General features: G+C 44.0%; 1 protein-coding gene and 1 pseudogene across 1 annotated transcript in view; one reads left to right on the top strand and one right to left on the bottom strand.

Moving 5' to 3' along the window:
* Window positions 1-25541, top strand: part of UPL6 (ubiquitin protein ligase 6) — a 78738-nt gene that overhangs the window by 38573 nt on the left and 14624 nt on the right. Inside the window, exons 7-13 of the mRNA XM_087388829.1 lie at window positions 124-306; window positions 442-529; window positions 1162-1271; window positions 15737-16065; window positions 16219-16315; window positions 16403-16564; window positions 16693-16779. Of these exons, the coding sequence (XP_087244955.1) occupies window positions 124-306; window positions 442-529; window positions 1162-1271; window positions 15737-16065; window positions 16219-16315; window positions 16403-16564; window positions 16693-16779 (1056 nt within the window). The remainder of the gene's footprint in view (window positions 1-123; window positions 307-441; window positions 530-1161; window positions 1272-15736; window positions 16066-16218; window positions 16316-16402; window positions 16565-16692; window positions 16780-25541) is intronic.
* Window positions 20444-21163, bottom strand: LOC147892302 (secreted RxLR effector protein 161 pseudogene; annotated as a pseudogene).

Raw genomic sequence — 25541 nt, 5'->3', positions numbered from 1 at the left:
AAGTCATGCAAGGGAACTTTAGCAAGATTGTCTTGACTGTCTGCAGGTTGAAGTTATGGATTTAACTTTTGTGTGATTGTATAAGCCCAAGAACATAACAGATAAGCTTGTATGTTGTAGCAGGTCTTTGTAAGCAAGGGTCTTTGGGCTTTCTCCATTAACCAACTGGCCTCTTCGCTACCGGATTTTCTCGATCAGTTGCCTCCAAGTACTTCATCACGCTTTCCCTCAAGTGTCTGTTTATTGGGAAATCTTTTAGAAGTTTCAGGATCAGCTCTGCGTCTACATGATTGCCCCTGGAAACTGGTGAGAGCTTGTATCTGCTAGCGGTCTTTATGTTGCTTTTCCTTCTGTTGCTAGTCTGTAAGTCATGCTCAGTTCATTTGACTGATAGTTTTCTTATCTATTGAGTTTAACGACAGGTTTGTGCTTCTGTCACAGGCTGTCAGCTTTGCATCAATAGCTAGATGTCTTATAGAAGAGCTTCCTTCCCAGTATATAAGATCTTCAGATACAGCTGATGAGAATAGTAAGCCCTTTTTGCTCAGCATTTGGTTGCAAACTGTAGTTATTTTCTTGAGGTAGATAGTCTCTAGAAAAGAGGGGTATCATGCCGACTTTTACATAAAAGGGACCCCATTGATAAAGTGGTTTTTGATGGGTCACTGATGAACATAATTTGAATAAAGAATCTTGCTAGATTGCTGTTGTGTGAGATCTTCTTCCAGGAAAAATGCATGCAATTTATGGCTCAAGGGACCATACTCTTCGTATATGTTCTAAGGAATTTAAGAAACGAAAGACTGCTGATGAAGTCTGAATAAATTTCACCTTTGATGAGTGTGTCCCATTCAAAAATCAAAACAAGTGAGGGCTAACAGATATTTTAGGGTTTGGGTTTCGCATGTTCTTTTGGAGGATGTGTAGCAGGTGTCTTGATGTAGTTTTCCTAACTTGGGCTTGTGTGAATACATTGTGGGAGATGCTCACGTGTTATTCTTCAGTAATGGAAAATGTTGGACCTTGAGTAATTCTCATCAACTATGTGCATGGATTTGTCTTGAGCTTAATCCTCTCACTAGATTGCTGCACAGTTCGGTGATTTGTCACAATCGTTAAAAAATTTGCTTCTGAATCTCTTCTTCTGATTGTTTGCTTAAGCTTCTGAGGAGAATATGGATGAAGATGGATCTGAAGGTGTGATATTGCCGGAACAAGCTCTAGAACGGCAGCTTCTTTATGCTGTGGATTTTGATTTTTTAAAGCATCTGGTGAGTGGAACAAGGTAGCCTAATTTTAAAGATTTGTTATAGGTTTGAGTAAGGATCTAGGCTCCCACTTTTGTAAGTGTTATATACTAAAGTTGCGACTTGAAGGTGAATGGATATCTCTACAGTTGTATGAACTTTTTCATGTCTTTGCTAATTGGCAAGCCTGTGCTAAATGTTGTATGTGACTCAGTCTCTTATGTTAAAAAGATGAAATAGATTGTCATCTGTAGCAAACTTGAGCAGAGGGTTCAATGACATCAGTAATGGTAAGGTGTATGCTATTCTGATGACAGTACACAGTATGTTTGCTGACTGTCTATAGAAGTAAAGGGAAAAGGTTTCCAGTTTGTGTTTTTAAAAATCCCCAGGTAGAGGGTGGGTGGAGGAGTGGAATTATTCTAAGAGGGATCAATCTTTTTCCCTTCATTTATTGAAATTTTGGGGATTTATAAATAGATCCTATCAATGTAAAAAATTTAGTAAGGAGCCCTATAGGTCCATAACATCTGGTAACCTTACATTCCATCTATTATCTGAGAGGTGAACACTCCCTAGTTTGCAAAAAGTCAGAAGCTGCTTTCACCTTGATACTTTGAAGGCCTGTCGCCCAAGGCGCACGATGCTGATTTCATCGAGGACACATCCTAGTAGCGAAATGCTTGAAAGTATTATAAAGTAGAATCTACTATTGGAATAAACTCACAAATCAAACAGTGTCCTTTAGCATACACTCTTAGCATATTTTCCATCATCTGAGTGACCATGCGATTTGGACGATCAGGTGAATTGAACCTCGAAACTTAGTACTCCAATTTTTTGAATTCTTCCTACCAAAAAAATAGGATCCCATAAAATTGATAAAAATCTCTATAAAGAATTGAGCAATCTCTGAGGTCCTTCTGTATTTTCTTGATAATATAAATTTGCCATGGTGAGTCTAATGGCCACCACCCAAAAAATTATGACCCAGACCAACAAAAAAATCCATATTGCACATGTGTTCAGTGGGGACCCCCACCGTGACTAGAATTAGTCCACAGTGTGTTATTTGCATGCAAAGCGCTAACAATTAATGGGTGCCATGGTGGTGCGCTTTAATTAATTGATTGTTGCAGGTACTAGGAAGAGTTATTTTTCCTAAGCGCTACGGGAGCCTGACAAGCATCTAGGAGGCGGTTCGTGTGACCAAGTGCTTTGAAGACTCCAGAATGGCCCTTAGTGGCATGTAATAGGACTTAGTCTAGATTTTAGACAAGTGGCATGTTGCCAATTTGAAATGATCTTGAAGCTCTTGTAATAAAGGGAATTTTTCACGTTTTGAAAAAGAGGTTACCAGACAGCTCTACGCTGTACTTTTGTAACAGATTCTCTCTCATGAATAAAAACCTTCGGGGGGGTCCAGCCCGACGTTTTGTCCTGGGCCCTAGTGCATCTACAGAGAGAGGGAGAGCTTATGAAAGTATAATTACTGTCTTTTATGAGCTGTAATTGCTGTCTTTTATGAGCGAGTCGGTTTTATTGGTATCAGAGCCTTGGCTCGCTGTCTTTCATGGCAGTGACAATCCGAGGAAAACGTGAGAACAGGCTGAAGCAACAGCAATGAATTGCCATTCCAAAAGCTTGCACGAAGGCCGTGCTAACGACGAAGAAAATGCCTACGTGACGCCTCTGATAGAGATTTCCAGATGACGCGTCACTTGACACTGTGAGTATAGGAGTTGAACCAGTTGCATAGGCGCCGAGGCTTCATTGACGCCAAGGTGTAGAAACGAGGGGGCATTGGAAAGTTGCATTGAAGCACAGTTCCCTTATTTTCTACGATCCCACCTAGTGTTTAACCTCAGCAACCAGTTTTCGTGATCTCAGCGACTGGAGACCACCCACCGACCTCAATACTCTGTGCAGCAACCTATGTGCTGAGTCCCTGAGAGAATCGTGCGTCTGACGGAGGATAGAGTTGGTGATTTTAACGCAGAGGAAGACACCTTCACGGGTAGCGACTTTTTTCACGGAGGCGCAGGCTCATTGTCTGACAGAGACGTCAACAGAGATCATCGAGGCTTTCACGCAAGCGCGGCCTAAGAGGAAATGCTAGGGATTTGACAGAGTTGCGGACGGAGATAATAGACGCGAGCAAAATTCTTCCATGGCTGTTTTTGCGACGCTTCACGGAAGGAGATGCGTCGGTGAACAAGGGGCGTAACGCACGATGCGTGATGATCTACAGAATTCCGTCGCATGCACACCCGTCTCTGACCTTAGGCTGATGTGGCAGCCCACCTGACGTGGCAGATCTAACACGTGGTGCTGATGTGGCAGGCAAGGCAGCCAGAGCTGACGTGGCACATATGACACGTGGCAGTGCACAGAACAGTGCTGATGTGTCATTCTGAACGTGTCAGCTGATGTGGCAGACCCACATGCAGGGATGACGTGGCATGCACGTGTGAGATGACCTGGCATTCCAACAGGTGACTTGGATGCTGACATGGCTGACCAGGGGTTAATCTAACTCAACCTTGGTTCTGGACTGGTTAGAGGTCCAGTTAGTTGACCCAACCAGCCTAGTCTGGTCACTGTAACCAGACTGTGACCAGTCTAGTTAGTCCAGTTGCAGACTAACCAGACCAGAACCAGTCAGTCTGGTTAGAGTAACTAGCCAGTTACTCCATCTGGTTACTGTTCTTTCAGAAAAAAAAAAAAAGACAGTTGCAGAGGCTGTTTCTGCTAGCAGATTTCACCTGCTTGTCAGACTTTTACTGTCAGAAAAGCAGCAGAAAAACAGAGAAATCAGAGATTTGCAGAAAAAGAGTATGCATGCCTTTGAGCAGTGAAAAGAGGGAAAAACAGATGCCTTTTGAAGCCATCTGCAGAGCCAGGAAAGGGGAATATAGTTGTTGATGCTTTGGCAATTGTGTGGGTTTATGCCTTGAATTGATAACCAGTACTGGCATAGATTGTGAATGCAAAACACCTCTTGTTGAGGTATTTTTCTGTTGGAAAAGCAAAGGTAGTTGTGCATCAGTTACCTACACGGTGTGAGAAATTTGCAGATCTCAGAATATGGATCAATCACCTATCCAGTGGGATTCACAAGATAGGGATGTACATCCAAGACAGAGAAGTGTGCCGCAAATTCAACAAGAATTTGAACAGATGGTACGCACTCGTATACAAGAGATGGAAAATCTCAGAAAGGATCCAAGGGCTCGGCATTTGTTTCAAGCAGAAGCTATGCCTAATACAGTATATGACGTGCCAATGCCAGAGGCACACTCCCGTGTACAGCCTGAGAAAGAAAGATCTCATAGGGGACAGTCTCATAGCAGGAAGAGATCGAGGCATCATCACCGATCTCCTAGTCCATCACCGTCTACCTCGAGTTCGACTTCTGTGTCTTCTTCTTCCTTATCAGATAAACCATCCAGGAAAAGAAGGAAACACAAGAAGTCTAGGAAGAGAAAGTCTTCCAAAGAGACCAAGGAATTTAAAGAGGGAGGAAAATCTGTCAAGTTTATGACCTACAATGGACAGTATGGTCATACAGACAAAGCATTGCAGTTCATCAGGCAGTTTGATGCTGCATTCGGTACAGAAAAATTTTCAGAATCCTCCAAGTTAAGAATGGTCAGTTTGCACTTGACAGCAACAGCTAGTGCATGGTGGAGTGCACAGACCACAGATGGGTCAGCCCCAAGGAAGTGGAAGGACTTCAAGAAAGCCTTCTGCCAGCAGTTTATGCCTAAACAGTTTAGAGACCATGTTCTTCAAGATTGGGACAGCTTGCATATGGATGCAGGAGATACAGTGGATGTGTACAACCAAAAGTTTTGGGATGCTTATTTGCAGGTTGCACCTTTCAAAAAGATTTCCAAAGGCACCCAAATGAGAAAGTACAGAGCAGGTCTCACTCCAAGAATTCAGGCAGTAGTGAATGCTTTGGGGGCAAAGAACATTCAAGACCTTATGCATTCAGCTTCAGTAGCGAGTCTTGTGCCGCTACAAGATCCATCTACAGTGCCATCCTTGCATGCAGGACGTGCTGATAAAAAGAAAACTGATTTTTCAAAATCAGAAAAGAAAGAGTACCCCAAGGCTGAAAAGAAAGGGTTTCAGCCTCAGAAGCCGAGGGGTACTCAGTTTTCAAAGACTTATAAGGGCAAATCTCTATTCACCCCTGAACAGATAGCGGAATTCCGTAGAAATGGGAAATGCTTCAGGTGCGGCAAAGAGGGGCATGTGGCTGCCCAGTGCCCAGAAAAGCCTTCAACTTCGAAGGGAAAAGAGGCAGAGAAGCCACGAGGACCGCAAAAGCCAATGGCGGGGGGGAATTCCTGACATACTGGGTCATGCTTCGAACCCAGAAGAACGAGAATTGCTGCTATCATGGGGCAAAGTTAGAGACCAGCAAGCGCTAATTTTATTTGATCCAGGGGCTACTGATAATTTCATATCAGAGGATCTAGCCCTGAGGCTGGGAATAAAGACGGAGGAGTTAGGCAGGGCTTTGGATGCCGATCAGATGTTCTGTGGGAATCCAGTGCCAGTTACTCCCTTGATAGGGAAGCTCCGTCTTCATGTTCAGAGTTATGTGGATCAGGAAGACTTCTTCATTTCTCCATTGAAACATCATGATGTAGTCTTGGGAATGCCTTGGTTTCATCGCAAGGCAGTGAAGTTGACTCTTCCTGAAAGAGTGCTGGAGTTTGTGCATAGGGGGAAAAATCAGCGTTTAATTGCCAGGAATAAAGGGGAGACTATCCCCATTGTATCTTATGTTACATGTGGTAAAGCAATAAAGTCTGCAATTTCTGCGTACATGGTTTTTGTAAAAGAAAAAGAGAATGAAATGCATGCTGAAATGAATGATGCAGACAAAGATAAGTTTCAGTTTCTTATAAACTTTAAAGATTCCTTTTCTGATACTTTGCCAGGGGAGTTACCCCCAGAGAGACCAGAAGATCATCAGATAGAGTTAATGCCTGGTAGTGAGCCACCAAACAGACCACCTTATAGAGTCAGTGCGACTCAGAGAGAGGAGATTATGGCTCAGGTACAGGATTTGCTGTCCAAAGGGTTGATTCAGCCCAGCTCGTCTCCTTTTTGTTCCCTTGTACTGTTAGTACAGAAGAAAGATGGTTCATTCCGTATGTGCGTCGATTATCGCGCACTGAACAAAACGACCATCAAGAATAGATTCCCTATTCCGTGCATTGATGATGTCCTGGATCAGTTAAATGGAGCTTCAATTTTCAGCACGATAGACTTAAAGAGTGGCTATCACCAAGTGAGGATACAGCCTCAGGATGTACACAAGACAGCATTCCGCACTACATTCGGGTTGTATGAATACTTAGTGATGCCTTTTGGATTGACAAATGCTCCAGCCACATTCAATAGAATGATGGATTGCATCCTCCGAAAGTACAAGCATTTCACGGGTACTTTCTTTGATGATATCTTAGTCTTTTCTAAAACAGAAGAAGAACACAGGGAACATCTTGCTATAGTGTTTCAAGAGCTGAGAAATCATCAGCTCTACGCAACAGCAAGAAAAGTGAATTCTTCTTGGAAGAAATCCACTATCTGGAGCATATAATATCCAAGAATGGGATACAAATGGATCCAGCGAAGATCCGTGCCATTCAGGAATGGCCAGAGCTGAAAACTGTGCATGAAGTTCGAAGTTTCCTAGGCCTGTGTTCTTACTACAGAAGGTTTATCAGACATTTTGCTGATATCGCAGCTCCATTACATGACCTTACTAAGAAAAATGCAGCCTTCACATGGGGAATATCACAGAAGAAAGCATTCAATACACTCAAGGAGAAGTTGACTACAGAGCCTATTCTTGTAGTCCCGGATCTTTATCAATCTTTTGATGTTGATTGCGATGCTTGTGGAGAATGTGTTGGGGCTGCATTGCATCAGAATGGCCATGTAGTAGCCTATGAAAGCAGGAGACTTCGGGATGCAGAAAGATATCTAGGAATCCATGAGAAAGAGTTATTGGCTGTAATTCATGCCATCCATACATGGAAGCACTATCTTTTGGGTGCAGATTTTACTGTTAAGACAGATCACCAAAGTCTGAGGTACTTTTTGACTCAGACCAAGCTTTCCGAGAAGCATATGAAATGGGCAAACATGCTGTCAATGTATCATTTTCAGATTGTCCATACCCCAGGAATTCGGAACAGAGTGGCAGATGCCTTATCCCGGAGACCCCAGGTCAATAACGTGACTATTGCTTATCACCAGGACTTGGAAGGCATGAGGGCGCAATATGCTCGTGATTCAGATTTTGGTGAAATTTTACAGCAAATGCAAGAGGGGCAATCCACCAGTCACTATTCCCTGAAAGATGGGTATTTAATGAAAGATGATTGCCTATGCATCACCCAGGAGATGAGGAAAAAGATTTTGGGGGAATGCTATGCACCTCCCTATGCTGGACATAGAGGAATTACAGCAACAACTCTAGCACTAGAGAGGTATTTCTTTTGGCCAGGGATGCGGAAAGATATACATCAGTTTGTTACTGAATGCCTTACGTGTCAGAAAGTGAAGTATGATAGACGGAAGGCACCTGGCCTACTTATGCCTCTTCCCGTGGCTCAGGCACCATGGGAAAGTATTACAATGGACTTTATTTTTGATTTGCCGAGATCAAAGTCAGGGAATGATGGGATTTGGACTATCATTGATAGATTCAGCAAGCAAGCTCATTTCATTCCGGTTCGCAAAACCATAAAGGCAGATCATATGGCTAAACTTTTCATGGCACAAATTTTTAAACATCATGGTATGCCTAAGTCCATTGTTAGTGATCGAGATCCCAGAATGACCAGTCTATTCTGGAGAGCTTTATTTGATAACATGGGGACGAATCTGAATTTTTCTTCTTCTTTCCATCCCCAGACAGATGGTCAAAGTGAAGTAGCAAATTCTACAGTTTTGGATATGCTGAAATGCTACGTGGGTGACCAAAGTTCAGACTGGGAAAAGTACCTACCGTTAGTAGAGTTTGCTTACAATAATACAGTACATAGCTCCACAGGGGAAAGCCCCTTTTGAGGCCATATATGGGAAGGTGATTTTGCCACCTATATTAAGGACCAAAGATGAAATATTTGCAGCTGATCAGTTTGTGAGAGACCTCCAGACAGCTTATAGCCAAGTCTGGACAGCAATTGAAAGGTCTCAAGAGAAACATAAAAGAGCTGCAGATAAGCATAGGAGACAGTTAGATCTCAAGGACGGGGACTGGGTACTTTTGAGGTTTGAAAAAGCTAGGCTCCGCAAGTTTAAAGGCAAACAGAAAGTGTATGCAAAGTTATCTCCCAGATACTATGGCCCTTTCAGGGTTACAGAAAGAATAAATGAGGTTGCATACAGATTAGCATTGCCAGAGCATTGGAGGATTCACAATGCATTCCATGTGAGTCTTCTAAAGAAATTCCAGGGACCAGAGCCTATAGAACCAGTATCAGAAGATCCACCAGAAGTGGATGAGCTGGAGGAAGTCCTTCACCCAGAGCAAATTGTGTACCATACTGTACGTAAAGGCCCTCAGGGTAAGGAGTTTTACAGGTATCTTGTAAAATTCAAGAATTATACGGCATTAGATGCCAAGTGGATGGACGAAGATATGTTATCCGACCATCCACAGCTTTTGGATGTTTACAAGGAAGCTTTTCAGTTGAGGTCAACTGAATAGAAGCCGAGGGGATGTCACCACAATGTAAATATCCTAAGTCAAAGTACAGTTGACCATTTATTTGATCATAATTAAAGAGTTTTATATGTGTTAATTATGGTCAAAGAGTTATTTTAATGGTCAAAGGATTGACTACGGTCAAAGATACTTGACTCTAGTGAAGTAAACCTGACTTCGGTCAAGGAGACTTGGTTTATTACCAAGAGGGTTAACTGCGGTTAACCAGAGAACCACAGCGCTGACTACGGTCAGAGAGTGTTGACTTCGGTCAACAAGACTTGGCATGCGCCAAGAGGGTTAACCCCGGTTAACCAAGATGTGCCAACTTCGGTTGGAGAGACTTGGCTATAATTAAGGCGCCTCGACCCTTGGTCAAAGCTCCTTAATTATAATCAAGAGTGTTGACTCCGGTCAACCAGAGAATAAATATTTTATATATATATTTGTTTAGTTGTGCACATGTGTTCAGTGGGGATGCCCACCGTGACTAGAATTAGTCCACAGTGTGTTATTTGCATGCAAAGCACTAACAATTAATGGGTGCCATGGTGGTGCGCTTTAATTAATTGTTGCAGGTACTAGGAAGAGTTATTTTTCCTAAGCGCTACGGGAGCCTGACAAGCATCTAGGAGGCGGTTCGTGTGACCAAGTGCTTTGAAGACTCCAGAATGGCCCTTAGTGGCATGTAATAGGACTTAGTCTAGATTTTAGACAAGTGGCATGTTGCCAATTTGAAATGAGCTTGAAGCTCTTGTAATAAAGGGGATTTTTCACGTTTTGAAAAAGAGGTTACCAGACAGCTCTACGCTGTACTTTTGTAACAGATTCTCTCTCATGAATAAAAACCTTCGGGGGGGTCCAGCCCGACGTTTTGTCCTGGGCCCTAGTGCATCTACAGAGAGAGGGAGTGAGGGAGAGCTTATGAAAGTATAATTACTGTCTTTTATGAGCTGTAATTGCTGTCTTTTATGAGCGAGTCGGTTTTAAGCAGCAGGAGTCTCAGACCCCATGGGTTACTCCCTCAGAAGGGAATTGGTCACAGGGTAAAGAGAAAAAGAAAACAAGTAAGTAGGCTCGCAAACGCCGCAGACAGAGGGCCAACCGCAGGGAGAGAGACAGGGTTGATCGAGAGGCCCCAAAAGAGGAATAGCAAGAGCGCCCCCCAGCAGCGGGGGCCTCTATCCATCCAATCGATCCTCCAGCTTCGGAAGTCTAACCTTTGCACCCACCCTTGTAGCAACAGAGAGCCCCGAGAGCTTTAGATGTGGCGATGACGGAAGCCACAGTCGCAAGCCCCACGAGGGCCGTGGAGGAGCCGATCCAGAGCCCCAACGAGCCTTATTAGCAGGGGACCTAAGGTCGCTCTTTTCCCTCCTCCCCCCCCTCCCCCTCTCCCTCCTCTTCACTTCCCCCTCCCCCTCTAGGGTTCCCCTCGCCCCCTCCCCTACCCCAGCCCCTCTTCCGATAGTCACTCTCACCGCCCTTTGTCCCCCGCGTCCCGACCTCTCCCTCTCCTGTCGCTCCCCTCTCCGCTTCAGTAGCAGCTTCTTCCGCTTCGACACCCCTGCGATTAGGCAAGGGAATGACGACGCCCTCTTCTGCTTCCTCATTGCAGCAGCAGGTCCGCTCAGAGAGGGATCCTGAGAGACGAGGCTCGTCCCCCCGGCCAGCAGCTCCCAACCTCCAGCCTGGGCGTCCCTTACCGCGGGTCCAACAAAGCGTGATGGCGACAGCTCCTTTGACTGTTTTGATAAAAAATGGGGCAGAAAATTCACATTAGGGCCTTTTGCCCCAAAAATCACTGCCAAAAAAACGTGTTTTTTATTTCCAAACGTTTTGGAACGTTTCAAAAAATAAAAAACGCGTTTCATTGCAACTATGAGCACCACTATCAAAGAACCAGGCATCACGAATATCAGGATTATACTGACATGTAACCAAGAAAGCCCAATGGTAGTCTTGTGCGAAATTAGTGGACTCATGTCCATCTTCTGCACTAGAAGAACGGGATAGTGCAAGACTAGACTCTTTCTTTTTCTTTTCAGATGCTATGCGCTTCCTGCATTCAGATTTATCATGCCCCTGTTTCTTGCAATAGTTACATCTCTTCTTTTTGTGATCCCCTGAAGAAGAGCTGCAAAAGACTCTGCTGTCCCAAGGTGTACCTGTTGCAAGAAAAATCCCCAAAGGCAACACGAGGCCTTTCCAAAATGCAAATGAAGCAGAAATTGGAAAAAGCCAATGCAACAACCGCTTACCCAATGATGAACAGCAGTGACAGGCTTTGAAAGCCAGCAAATGAGGGCTGGAAATGAGAATCACAGCAAAAGAAGTGAGAATCACAGCAAAAGAAGTGCTCCCACGAGGAGGAGAGCACGTAGAAATGGAGAGAAGCTCGCAGCCCGAGGCAAAGGGATGCCAAATGAGGAGGGAAGGGCTTAAAGAGAAGTCTCTGGAGCTCCAAATGGCTCCAAACGCCAGCACGCAGCTTGAGGCAGCTCTAAAATGCTGGCACGCAGCTTGAGGCAGCTTTGAAATGCTGGCATGCAGCTCGAGACAGCTCTGAAATGCTGGAAATCTGAGAAATGATTGGCGCGCATCCCGAGGCAGCCTGTACGGCAATGAATGTACTGAAATTCTGACAAACCGGACAGAAGTACGGATTTCCGTACAATTTTTGACGCATGTACGGATTCGGTACAATTTTTGACACATGTATGGATTTCTGTACATTTTTTTTGGGGGGTTTGGGGTGTGGGACAGGTTTGAAATTCCGTATAGATGGTGTAAATGCTCGCGTGTGGTCGTTTTTTGCTACAACAGGCTGGAAAATGCACCCGAAAACAGTTCCCTTGGCGAGAGTTGCTCCAAAGTGCGGTCTTCTCGCGACAAAATGAGGTTTTTCGCAAGAGAAGTGCTTGGAAAGGTCTCAAACACTCGTGGGAGTGTGAAAACCAGCAAGACCAGCAAGAATGAGAGCTCCAGAGGTTGCCAAACAGCTTGGGAAAGCTGTCAATGGCTGAGGGAATGGATTCCTGACTTGCTCTGATACCACTGTTGGCTGTCTGAAGCAATGGAAGCTCAAAAATAGAAACACAATGGAGAAAAACGAGATGCTGTAATAGATTGCTGCAAAACTGAAGTGTGGAGTCTCAAGGGAGAGCCAACATAACAAAACCCTAGGTCTAACAGCCCTAACTGGACTAAGTGTCCTAATTGACCTAGATGGTACATAAACTAATTGTACCAATAGTCCTAACTGACTATAACTAGGCCTACAAGGCTCATACTAAGGTATAAGTGGCATCTATGGATAGCCCATGAGATAGCCTACATTTGCTTTGCTTTGGATAGTACCGAAGGAAGCTAGGATAGTGGAGTATTGCCAGACTTTCCTTGGCTGGTAGAGCATTGGTGTTCAATCAGGTATTTTTGGCCACCATGTGGTATGCGTCCTCTTGTTGGCGTTTCCATGTTGATAGTATCGGATAGGTGAGAAGGTTGCTTCGAAACTTCTTGTGGAGTGAAAGGGATGATTGAGTGGTCACTAGAGACAGCGTATCATGGGACACACTCACTCTCCTACATCAGAGGGAGGACTTGGGATTCGTGATCCAAGGCTTCAGAGCAAGGCACTCCCTATCAAGCTTCTTGTTAGAGGCTCGACTCCAAGAGACCATCCAACTCCTGCTTCATGGTGTTTTATAGTGTACACAGCGAGCAATAGGGCAGTGGTTGGGTCGTGTCAGCTGGATTTTCATAGTGGATCATCACAGACAATCCACTTCTCCATTGGTGAGGAGACTTGTGTAGATTTGAGATCATTTCCGCGAGGATCTCATCAGAGTAGTTCCGTCCACTAGGGAGGAGTTAGCAAGGCAGCCACTTTTTGATAATCCCTAGTGTAATACTAGGGTGCTACCCTTGGAAATGATCAAAGATCTGGATTGGCATGGTGGCATTGACTAGGGTTGTCTAGGATTGGTGACTAGTTGAGTGGAGGGCATGAGCTTATGGAGGAGACCATCATTCATACATATTGGACTTTTGCCCTAAGTTGCTGGTACTAGATGTCAGATCATAAGAGCGATTACATAGGCTTGGAGAGGGACTCTCATGGACTCTCACTATCCTCAGATAGAGTTTAGATGGTCTAGGAGATTCAGTGAAACAAGGCAATCGTTTAGGTGTGAGAGGAGGACCAACACCTTTCCCATACTTGAGACGCCTCTCATAAGTCATAGACGATGGATCAAGAGGGTTTACATCGGTAGAGGGTTAGAGTTGTTGGATGCTTGGGGAAGGTTTAGTCGCTAGACAGTCCCACACTAATGTTGCGGCTGAGCCTAGATGGATCTTTTATAGGAAACCTCTCATTGTGGATTGATATCCAGGGGAATCTGCAAACATTGTCTGTGGAGTCGCCATATCGCCAAGGTGATTTGGACCAGAGTCTTCGAATTATTTTCATGCATCATTGCTGAGTCCTTCGCTCTAACTTTGGGAGCATCTCTTTGGGGTACAGGATTTGGTATTTTTGCTCTGTACGAGGTAGAGGTGGGCGATCATGCCTCTTTGTTCAAGAGCGTCACAGATGTGGCCCTATATCACAGCACCATGAAGTCTCAGGACTTGTTCTTGCTTCCTATTCCAGCCCAAGACCCATTGCCTTTTTCACAAGAGGGCTCTACTTGGGAGGTGGTATCCGATATTACTTTATGGCAGATACGGTGCTTGAGATGTGTCCATGTCATCGGACAAACATCCATAGCAGCTTCTATATTGGCTTCAATTTGTGCAGATATCATTTTATTATTCATTGTGTTACTCCATATGGGATGACATGGCATTAAAGACCAGCCCCATGGCTTGTTGTTCATTTTTTGAGGCCAGGGATAAAGTTCTCACTCTGCCACTTCTTGTATACCTTGTTTTGAATGGAATAAATAAAATTTTACTTATTCAAAACAACCTTGCTCCTATGTTTCTGTGGGTGTAGTTGCATGTTTACGTGCCTATTCTTGAACCCTGGGCCATGCATGTTTACTTGCCTATTCTTGTATACCTTGTTTTGAATGGAATAAATAAAAATTTACTTATTTAAAACAACCTTGCTCCTATGTTTCTGTGGGTGTAGTTGCATGTTTACTTGCCTATTCTTGAAACCTGGGCCTTGCATGGCATGGGCCGTGAATGAGAGGCTAGAATCAAGCTAGACCCCTACAGCCATTTTACATTATTTCTTGGGGGGATTTTTGGGCTATGACACACCTGCATTCTATAATGCCCTCGTGGGTTGTAATATTCGAGACTATAGCAAGCTACGATGTGTCTAGCTTGTGTATACGTTCCTAGATGATTTTTGGATAAATCTAGAATTTGACTTCATGATGAAGTCGTCTATTTTCCCCATATAGGTTGGTGCAATAATAAACTTTTTGCAATATAGGGGTGGCACTATTACACATGTTGCTCTAGGACCTCATATGAGTCTAGGGTTTTTTACAAAACCCTCACTACCTTTGTATTTCCAAGTGTGTGCGTGATTCATTTCAGCTTTCTCAAGCTTTGTTCAACATTGTGTGTTCTCCCTGCTCTCACAACTTCACATTTCCTATATAATGAAACCTTTGTGAGCTTAGAACGCCGTGCATTATTTCATTGAATGAGAGTGATCTTCCTTAGGGTTCAAAGGCTTTTCCCATAATGATATGAGAACCTATCATATTTAACGGCAAGACCTAATCTACATGACTAGGTTGTTAGTTCTCCTGCTAGTATTGTACAACCTGAATTATTGTCATATATATGTTTGATTCTTACAAATTAGTTCTCCTACAATTATTGTAGAACTTGAATTATTGTCCAATTTAAACATGGTTATGGAAAACATTTTGGATTTAAGCTTACAACTTACATAAAACAAGAGGATACAAACATATTACTTATTGACACATAAAAATGCAAATATGATAGCTTATATCAATGAAACACTGCATTCACTTCCATGTACGTATATACGTACACGAATGAATTCTAGAAGTTTGGAAGGAGGGGGTCCTTGAATTTCTTTGAAAATACTATTGGCCATTGACTTACAGCACGTCTATCTGTACGCATGGACATATATAACTTGGCCTAACTGGAAGTGACTGAGAAGGGCTTGTGACAGGGCTCAGCAAGTGGGGCTTATACAGAAGAGGCTAACTGTGAGGGAAGCAAAATGCGTAGTGCTGTTGTTGGGGGAGGGGGGCCAGGGTGGGGCGGACAGGGGAAAGGTAGAGGAGGGGCAAGGGAAGCTTGGCAGTTGTTTTTTAGGACGGCAATCCTTTGTGTGTGGGTGTGGGTGTGGGTGTTGGTGTTGGTGTTGGTGTTGGTGTTGGCGTGCGTGCACGTGCGTGCGTGCGTGTGTGTGTGTGTGTGTGAGAGAGAGAGAGAGAGAGAGAGAGAGAGAGAGAGAGAATGATTGGTGAAAGCTAACACCCTTCTTGCAGTCATATAGCACATCGAGATTTGTAATCTTTATGGCTTGATGGACTTTATGTACACCAGTTAGAATGATTGAGTTGAAATTTGAAGACAAGAACATGATTCTATTCAATGTGGAAAGAGACTCTACACTAACAAGCATATATTAGGATTTGCAAATTTGTTTGATTTAGGTGGTTCATGTGTTTAGTGTCCTTTTGCTTTTTGTTTCTACCAAAAGCTGTGTGGAATAAGAATGGCTCCCACTAATCAACAGGTGAGGCTCGCTTTTCAAGAGGTCTCTCCTACAGTCAAGGGAAGTGAGTCGATGAAAACACCTCCATCTGATAATGAGGCTGCAGCAATGAGTGAACTCTGTGCATTTTTGTACGCGACTTTCTCGATCTTGCCAAGCTCAGGGGTTATAATGGGCTTAGCTTACAACACTCAACTTGTTCCACAGCTTTGGCACTACATGGAAAGATGCCATTCAGCACAGCTTTGGCCTTCAGTCAAGCTTCGGTGGAAGAACAACAGTGAAAACCTTCTTACAGCTGATATGGATGGTTGGATGCTTCCATTATCAATTTTCTGTCCGGTATACAGGTGGGGTGGTGTATAGGCATTACTAACTTTTGAGTCACATCTATGTGTGACGTCCACTTGACACTTTGCTTTTCATTCGAATCATAATTTCTTTCAAAATTCCTCAATCTTGATTCCATCACATGATCTTCTTCTGTTTGTTGTACTTAACAGCTATATGCTTGTGAGTATTGACAATGAGGAGTTCTATGAGCAGCAGAAGCCTCTTCGATTAGAGAACTTGAGGCAGCTAGTCGTCATTCTGAAGGAGGTGCACATGTTTTTCCGCTAATTATGTCTTTCATTTCTTCTAAGCCTTGTAAACAATCAAAATACATCCTTTCTGTGCCTCTGGCAGGCTTTGTGGCAGCTTTTGTGGGTGATTCCTTCAAAGTTCTCTCCAGGATCTTCTTTGGCTACGCAAAGAAATGGCCCTAAATCTTCTGCTTCACGTAGATTATTTTCTTTGAATTCGTTTAGACAAAAGGTCAGCAATGTCTCAGCGAGGCTTCTTGCAGAGGTATGCTGATACTAGTCTTCCAGAAAAAATAATATTGACTGCTGTCTACAAAGCAGTGCACTTTGGATGTACATAGTATATACCCATTTTACGATGATTCTGAGAATCGACACGTATTTGTGATGCAGCTACAGGATTGGAACAATAGGCGACAATTTATGCCTGCACATGACTTTCATGCGAGAGAGGCCATGGAGGAGCTTTTTTTCACTCAGGTTAGTTGGATGCATATTGTGCATGGCCATGTTCTCAAGGAAATAGCTTTGCATGTCTGACCCCTCTCTTTTATGTGAGGAAAGAGAAGCATAAAGGAATTCAATCTACACTCCATCTGTAACACTTCATATTAGATAGGGTCCCTGACCTACATGCTTTATCAACCTGCTGTGTCAGTTCGTGAACATGGCTTGTAGCTTTGATACTTTTTACCTTTTCGTTTCAAACCTTTTCTAAAGCTGATAAATTTGTGTATGCATATAACGAATGGTGTCTTTTTTCTCATACTATCTTACAATATCTCCTCCATTTATGACCTCAAATTGTATTGTATTTCTGCACGCGACAGCCTGATGTATAGTTAGTGCTACTGCCTGTCAACTGGGTCACCTCTTCCTTTATTCGGTTTTATGCTCCTTATTTTCTGCCACTGCCTGTTCACAAGGGGGAGATGCTCACAAGGGGTGGCCCTTTTTTGTATATACTATTGAATGCAAAATATTGGGTGTTATGTGATTGGCTCAGATTACATTCGTAAAATACCAAGCACAGCCCTCAAGTATGAAGGGTTATCCCTTCTAACTGAAGGTAAGTTTGACTCAACTACCTTCTTTATAGGAGGACAACATTAAGTTCTCCATTGAAAGGATTTAAATTTTGTCCTTTGTAAAGATAGATATTTCCCCCTCAATGCCTACCATTAAGAAGAGTTTGATTCCTTTTTCTATGTCTAAGTGTGCTCAATGAACAAATTCTGAACTACATAAGCAATTCTCATGACTGAATTATGCCTTAAACAATATTTGGGGTCTCCTCTCCATGATGGCCTTTTATAGTTCAATATAGGGTCCCAATGTATATCTACGGCCTTTTTATTCTATTATTTTTTGTAGACTCTATCTCACACGTCACAGAGCTTGCTTGCAGTACATGAAGAATCTGACAAAGTTGCAATTCTCAAAGCGCTTAACTGCATGTGACTTCATTTAGAAGTTATACCTATATCTTAAACACTTTCTTCAGGGGTGGGAGTCCCCAGGATGTAGCCATGAGCCACCTTGATGTGTATTGTGTTGCTCTCACGAGGATGCTCAGACAAATCACTGAAATGATGACCCATCAGCTTGCTGGGACGGAAGAAAAGGGCTTGGTTGCAGTGAGCAAGGTAGTCTTGGAATCTCTTCTCATATCAGAATATGCTGAAATGGCCTTTTCCAAGGGTCTTGCATGCACCTCAGCCTCATGTTGGGTTATTGCTTGGGTGCCTTAAATATTTTAGGAGAAGTAGATGTATGCCGCTTGCTTTATTTCAGGGTCCACCTATTTTGATCACACTCACTTTACAAAATTCACCGTAGATATCTTCTTAATTATATGAGCATGTACAGCTCCAAATTACTTTTCTTTCTACAATAATAGTCCAAGGTCTGGCAGAGTTCGTACCCTCCACCTTTGTCAATGCTTCTCCTCCAATTCATATTATTGATAGAGCATCGACTTCCACTGGTTTGGGAATTCTTTCTGCAATGTATTTTCATCCCATTTGATCCCTTGCACTATTTTAAGAGATCCTCCTCACAAGGGGGAGATGCTTCCGCCACTAAGTTGGGGAAGCTGTTTCAGCCTTATTCTTCGATCGATGAGGCATGTTAGCTGAAACATTCAGGGCCTTGGCAGTATTCCTCATTGCAACGGAAGGCAGCTGATTCATAATCAGCTTCATCTAGCTGTTACTAGGAGTCGTATTTGCATTCTCTTCATCCAAGAACACAAGTTGGATGGTGGAGACTCCAAAAGATCAGGTAAATGCTTTTAGCACTAGGAGAGGAACCTGTATTTCAGTTTCAGATTCTTTTCCCCCCTAGTTGTTATACATAGTATCATTACTCCCTCCAAAGCAAAGTGGATAATACTTTTATTGGAGGACATAAGATTGGTTTTCTGAACCTTCACACCCGCAACAAGAGGAATTGTTATCCTAGGCTCCATTACAAATTCTTGGATTATTGGGGGTGACTTCAACATGGTGGTATATGGGGAAGGGAAGGAGGCCTTAACTCTCTTGAGAGAACTACCTAGGCGCCTTCTTATTTCAGTTCAACAGCGGACTCTTGGCCAAATGGTTTTCATGCTATGCTCTGCTCACTTGAATTTTCTTGGTTGATTAGGAGCTGTCACATGGCTTGGATAGAGGTGCCACTATTTGTGTTGCCCAGGAGTCTCCACTTCGGATCACTTTCCAGTGATCTTGACGGTTTCTAAGTCACTTATATTTATCCACTTTGCAAGTATCAGGATTCTAGATGCTTGTATGTAGAAAGAGGTCCTTTTAGAGACAATGTTATAGATTTGGGTGTCTTGTATGCAGGATGGGTGCCTCCACCTTTAGATATAGCATCAACCCTCTCTGATTTTAGTGAATTTTATCATTCCACTGCTAGTACCGGGAGTGGGGTTGTACAGAGGTCCGAATTCCCCAAAAATAAGTACAGACATATATCTTGAGGTTGTATAGGTTGTGCGTGCATGGACATGTACATACGTCCGTACGGACAAGTGCAGAATGGTGTCGTTTTTGTAGAAACATGTCAAAAATTCCTTAAAAAATCAAAGTCGGACGTAAAACGTCAAAAATAGTTCTCGGACTGTTTAAGACAGGTTCAAAAATGAGCTGCACCGTGCGTTGGAAGTTGAGCTGAACACGGGAGAAGGCAAGTAGGAGCAAGAGAACCTGGTTTGATACCATTGTTGGGTGCAGGAAGCTATGGATTGTAGGAGCAAACAACAAGGGAGGCGTACTTGCAAATGGATAATGAAGCAATGTACAAGAATGGCCTATGTAGGCCTCCAGGTCAACCAAAGTGTTGACCCGAGAAGTCAACCAAGGTGTTGACTAGCCTACAAGGGCATACCGCCACAACAGGAGGACATTTCCTTGAGGGATTGGAGAGATTGCGGAGGTCACTATAGGTTTGAGGTGGGGCTTGCAGCCTCAAGTCTCCAAACTTTTTTGTTGAGTAGGGCTTGATCCTCTTGAATTTTCACATGCTATGCATGCCGCTGGTGTATTCTTGCCTTAAGCACCCTACTCTTGGGAGTCTTTTCCTTGAAAAAGTACACGTGTTGTAATGATGGGATTTGTCTAGGTAGTCTTGTTTAAAGTTACATATATAAGACACCTATGTTGGTTCAGAGACGAGACACACGAGGAGAGAGCAAGCACAAAAAGCTCGAATGAATGATCCAGAAGATGTGACTAAAGTCACATCATATACATGGATAAGGTTGTGCTTGCTAAGCACACCTTGCAGGTCACATGGAAGTGTGCCTGCCAGGCTCGGGGGAAAAAACCTCCACTAGTTGGAGTAAAAAGTGCCCCGGGCCTACACCTAAGGTGTCACCCTACACTCCCAACACAGAATGAATGATCTAGAAGATGTGACTAAAGTCACATCATATACATGGATAAGGTTGTGCTTGCTAAGCACACCCTGCAGGTCACATGGAAGTGTGCCTGCCAAGCTCGGGGGAAAAAACCTCCACTAGTTGGAGTAAAAAGTGCCCCGGGCCTACACCTAAGGTGTCACCCTACACTCCCAACACATAGGTGCTAACAACCCCCCCTGGAGTGAAGTGGTGAGAGTGTACAAGGCAAATGTGATATCAATCACCAAAAGGAAGTAAGTTCAGAAGCTTGCGAAAGCCTTCGAACTTCTCACGAGACAATGCTTTGGTGAATATATTTGCCACATTGTCATGTGTAGGCACATAGATCATGCTGATTTCTGAGGCAGACAATCTCTCTCTGACATAATGATAATGAACCTCAATATGCTTTGTGCGAGCATGGAAGACGGGATTCTTCGCAACTGCCAAAGCACTCTGACTGTCTGTAAAAATAGAGGTAGCAGACTCCTGTCTCATACCCAAATCAGCAAATAATCGCCTGAGCCAAACACACTCAGCGGCGGTTGTGAAAGCTGCCCTATACTCAGCTTCACAACTGGAAGTGGCCACGGAGGGTTGCTTCTTACTCAACCAAGAGATGCATGACTGCCCAAAGTAGAAGCAAAAACCTGAAGTGGACACTCTTGTGTCAAAGCATCCTGCCCAATCGGAGTCACAGAAAGCATGCGGCTGTGGATCAGCCCCCTTGGGAAAGAATAAACCAAGGTGCATAGTACCATGCAAATAACGGAACACCCGCTTAACAGCGTGCCAATGCTTGGTTCCTGGGCAATGCATGAATCTGCTCATTAAGGAGACCCCAAACTGAATATCTGGCCGTGTATTGCATAAATAAATCAAACAGCCCACAGCCTGCTGGTACAATGTCTGATCAAAAGCATCCCCAGAATCTTCAATGCTGAATTTCATCCCAGTCTCCACAAGAGTTGCAACTGGCTTGCAATCTTGGAAAGAGAACCGCTGAAGCAACTTCTGGATGTACTTAGTTTGTATCAGAACAATACCATCATCCCGCTGTATAAACTGAATGCCCAAATAAAAATGCAAAGGGCCCAGATCACTCATCTCAAATGAGGAATGTAATTCAGCCTTGAAGGCTGCAATATTTTGCTCATTGGGTCCTGTGAGCAGCATGTCATCAACATATAAAACAATGACCAAAAAAACATCCTGAGTCCTTTTAACATAGAGGGTACTCTCAGTTGGACTGTTGCTGAATCCCTGGGCAACCAAATATGTGTGTATCTTTTCATACCAAGCTCTAGGTGCTTGCTTAAGGCCATACAGAGCTCTGCGAAGCCTGCACACCAAGTGTTCCTGTCCATCCTGCACAAATCCACGAGGCTGTGTAACATAAACCTCCTCATGCAAGTCTCCATGTAGGAACGCTGTTTTGATGTCCAACTGATGTACTTGCCATCCATGATGGGCTGCCATGGCGATCATGCATCTGATAGTGGTCATGCGAGAGGTAGGGGCAAAGGTTTCATCAAAATCAATACCCTTTTGCTGAGCATACCCTTTCGCAACGAGTCTTGCTTTGAAGCGGTCTACTGAACCATCAGCCTTCCGCTTAATCTTGTAGACCCACTTAGTACCAATGGCCTTTTTGCCTGGAGGCAATTCAGTTAAGTGCCATGTTTCATTTTGCATGATGGAATCATATTCTGAATGCATGGCTGTCATCCAATTACTGTCCTTTGCAGCATCCTCAAATGTCAGAGGTTCTTCATCACTGCATGTGCTCTGAAAGGCATAATCAGTAAATAACCCAGATGCATGATGAGATTTTGCACGAGTCCTCGCAGGTAAAGGAGTATGTAACCTGCTGTCCAGTAATGTTTCAATCAGCCACCTGGGCACCCGTTTGGATGACTGAATGGCTGTCCTTTCCTCATCAACTGCCTGGTCAATATTTGCCTCATCTATAGGCATATGTGGTTCAGCCACAATAGGCTGATTAGTTGCTGTACCGGCCTGCGTAACAGCATGGGGAATCAAAGTGGAATGTTCTGAAAATGAGGGACCTTCAGTTGTCATGGGCAGCATTTGTTCAAACACATCCCTGGAGTAGACATCAGGCTGTTTTTGACAGGACAGCAATGGCTGAGTGGAATCCTCAGCAAAAATTTCATCCCTGCTTGTAATAATCCTCCTGCTGGATGGATGATACAGCCGATACCCTTTGCTTTCAACACTGTACCCCACGAAAATGCATTTGAGAGCCTTATCATCAAGTTTAGTACGATGTTGCTGTGGCACATGTGCATAGGCCAAGCAACCAAATACTCTGAGATGAGCAACAGAAGGCTTCTTACCATGCCATGCCTCATACGGGGTGAGATTATGCAAGGCCTTTGTGGGACATCTGTTAAGTACATAATTTGCACACATGAGAGCTTCCATCCAGAACCTGTTGGGCAAACCTTTGCCTTTGAGCATACATCTACCCATCTCCATTTCCGACCTGTTTTTCCTTTCAGCGAGCCCATTTTGCTCTGGGGTGTATGGAGTGGTACACTGATGGATGATGCCTCTCTCTGCAAGATATGCATGAAATTCCTTGGACATGTATTCTCCCCCTCTATCAGTGCAAAGTGTCCCCACTTTTTCTGAGGCATAATTCTCAACCTGAGTAATAAAATGTCTGAATTTTGTAAACACCTCTGACTTCTCCTTCAATGGGTAGAGCCACGTGAAATGAGAGAAATCATCAATGAAAGTGACAAAATACAGATATCCCCCAATAGATGGAGTCCTCATAGGACCACAAACATCACTGTGTATAAGCTGTAATCTACGGACAGCTCTGACAGTCCCATCTTTGGGAATCGGTGTGCGATGCATCTTCCCCAAGATACATCCCTCACATACATGGCGAGTCGGAGTATGTATGTGTGGCATCTCGGACACCATTTCATGGCTGTGTAAATGCAGCAAACTTCTGAAATTGAGATGGCCAAATCGAGCATGCCATAATTCAGCATTTGCCAAGTGTGATGGGGTGGTGGTGAATAAAGCATCATGCAAAGCACTCTCATAGTGATCAAGTCTGTAAAGACCATGGCATAAAGTTCCAGAAGCCACAATTGTATCACCATCACTAATGTCTGTACGGTGCATCTGTCATCCAAAAACTTCACCATTAAGCCACCACAGGCAATGGCTGAAACTGAAAGCAAATTGTTTTTGATGCCAGGCACCCATAGCACATCAGAGAGTGTAAATGCACCACCATTTGCTGCGGTAAGTACAATCTTTCCCACTCCTTGCACAGGATGGGAGGATTTGTTGGCACATGTCACCGTGCCTCCATGAGAACCAGCTGCATAAGGTGTAAACAAATCCTTCTGTGAGGTAATGTGCTTGCTAGCACCACTGTCAAAATACCATACATTGGCATCACTCACAGATAGGCATGCATCATGAATAGACGGATTGTAACTGCATAACACTGCAAAAGCCCATTCCTCATCATGGGAGGATGTATAAGTGTAATTTGCAGCCTCTTTGTTATCCGACTTGGGGACATTATCCGTCACTGCCATGCTGGCCCCTTTGCTCTTTTCCTTCTCAAGCCTCTTGCGACATTCATTAATGTAGTGTCCTGGCTTCCTGCAATAGTTGCACTTCCCCTTTTTCTTGGGTTTATCACCCTCTTTTTCATACTTGCCAGATGGCTGGCCTGCATCTTTCTTGGGCTTGCTGCCCCCCTGAAACGCAGCCTTACCTTTGCCTTTCTGGCTGGCAATAAAAGCCTGATCAGCCACATGCATCACGGTCCTATTATATCTGGACTGCTCCTCTTGCAAGAGTACAGAAACAAGCTCATCGAAGGTAATTGAATTGGGATTACCCTTCATCATAAGCCGCATAGTAGTGGACACATTCTGATACGTGTCGGGGATGGCCTGCAACACTGTAGAAACCAACGAGGCATCCGGAATAATCTCATCCACAGATGCTAATTGCTCCCGTAAATCCTTTACCTTTGTGAGATAATCCTGCAACACTGTAGAAACCAACGAGGCATCCGGAATAATCTCATCCACAGATGCTAATTGCTCCCGTAAATCCTTTACCTTTGTGAGATAATCATCCATGGAATCACCATCAAGCATAGGAAGAGTCTCCAATTTCCTCTTCAAGTATGCCACACGGGCTTCATTCCTGACTTGGTACAACTTTGCCAAATTTTCCCAAGCTGCCCTTGCTGTTTTGCATGACCGGATGTGAGGAATAATGCTTCTTTTAACAGATAATGCAATCAAGGCATGTGCATTGGCATCTCGGCCATCCCATCGACTCTGCTCTGGAGTAGGTGATTGTGATATCTCTGTAATCCGAGATGACTCACCCTCTGAACTAGGTGAAGGAGCATTTGTTGGTGCATGTGGACGCAACTGAGTGCCATCCACAATGCCCCAAAAACCTTTGGCCACAAGCACATGTCGCATCATGTACGACCAGAGAGGATAGTTGGTCCCATCCAATTTATCTTCTGCAGAGAGCAATCCAAAGACATCCCTTTCTGCCATTGCAATTGCACAGAATTTTTCCAAATTTCTTCAAGAAATTGTACTGCAAAACTGAAAGCCCCAAATTTCGAGCTTGAAATTGCAACCAGAAAGGGGCAATAACACAGAAAGCCCCAAATGTTTGGACTAAATCTGCAGATCTGTTTGCAAGATTGCAAGCAGAACCAAAAAGCCCCAAATTTCTGAAGTAGATTCTGCAATTTGATTGCAATGTCTGCAACAAACAAAATGCCCCAAATGTACTCCCAAAAACTAAGCCAAACAATGGCTGTCTGCAAAATGTGCCTGCCAAAGATCACCTGCAAATTTCTCCTGCAAGAAAGAACTTGTGCGTAGGTACAACCTGTACGGCCAGGTGATGTACAGACACTCAACGATGTACGGATGCTGGTACGGGCAGCGCAGGTAAGCTGGTACGGTGCTGCTGTAGGTACAGTACGGGTAGGTACGGTAGGTACAAGCAGTACGGCAGGTACGACAGCAGGTACGACTAGTACGTACGACGATGACGCATGTAAGTACGACTAGTAGGTACGGCGACGACGCAGGTTTGAGCAGATTCGTCAGGTACGGCAGAGTGCGAGCAGGTACGGGCGAGTGGCACAAGTCCAGTACGGAAATGACGCAAAAGGTACGGCGAACGTACGGACGACGACCTGTTTGCAGATACCCCGTACGGCGAACTGATTGCAGATACACTGGTACGGCGTCAGCTCAGCTAGCGAAATGTGCAGGGTACAAATTCCGTACAGTCG

The sequence above is a fragment of the Dipteris shenzhenensis genome, chromosome 17 (assembly GCF_047967505.1).
Source record: "Dipteris shenzhenensis isolate YYH24624 ecotype China chromosome 17, Dip_SZ_1.0, whole genome shotgun sequence".
Taxonomy (NCBI): Eukaryota; Viridiplantae; Streptophyta; class Polypodiopsida; order Gleicheniales; family Dipteridaceae; genus Dipteris; species Dipteris shenzhenensis.
The sequence above is the reverse complement of the archived record's forward strand: the minus strand, read 5'-3'. Positions and strand labels throughout refer to the sequence as shown.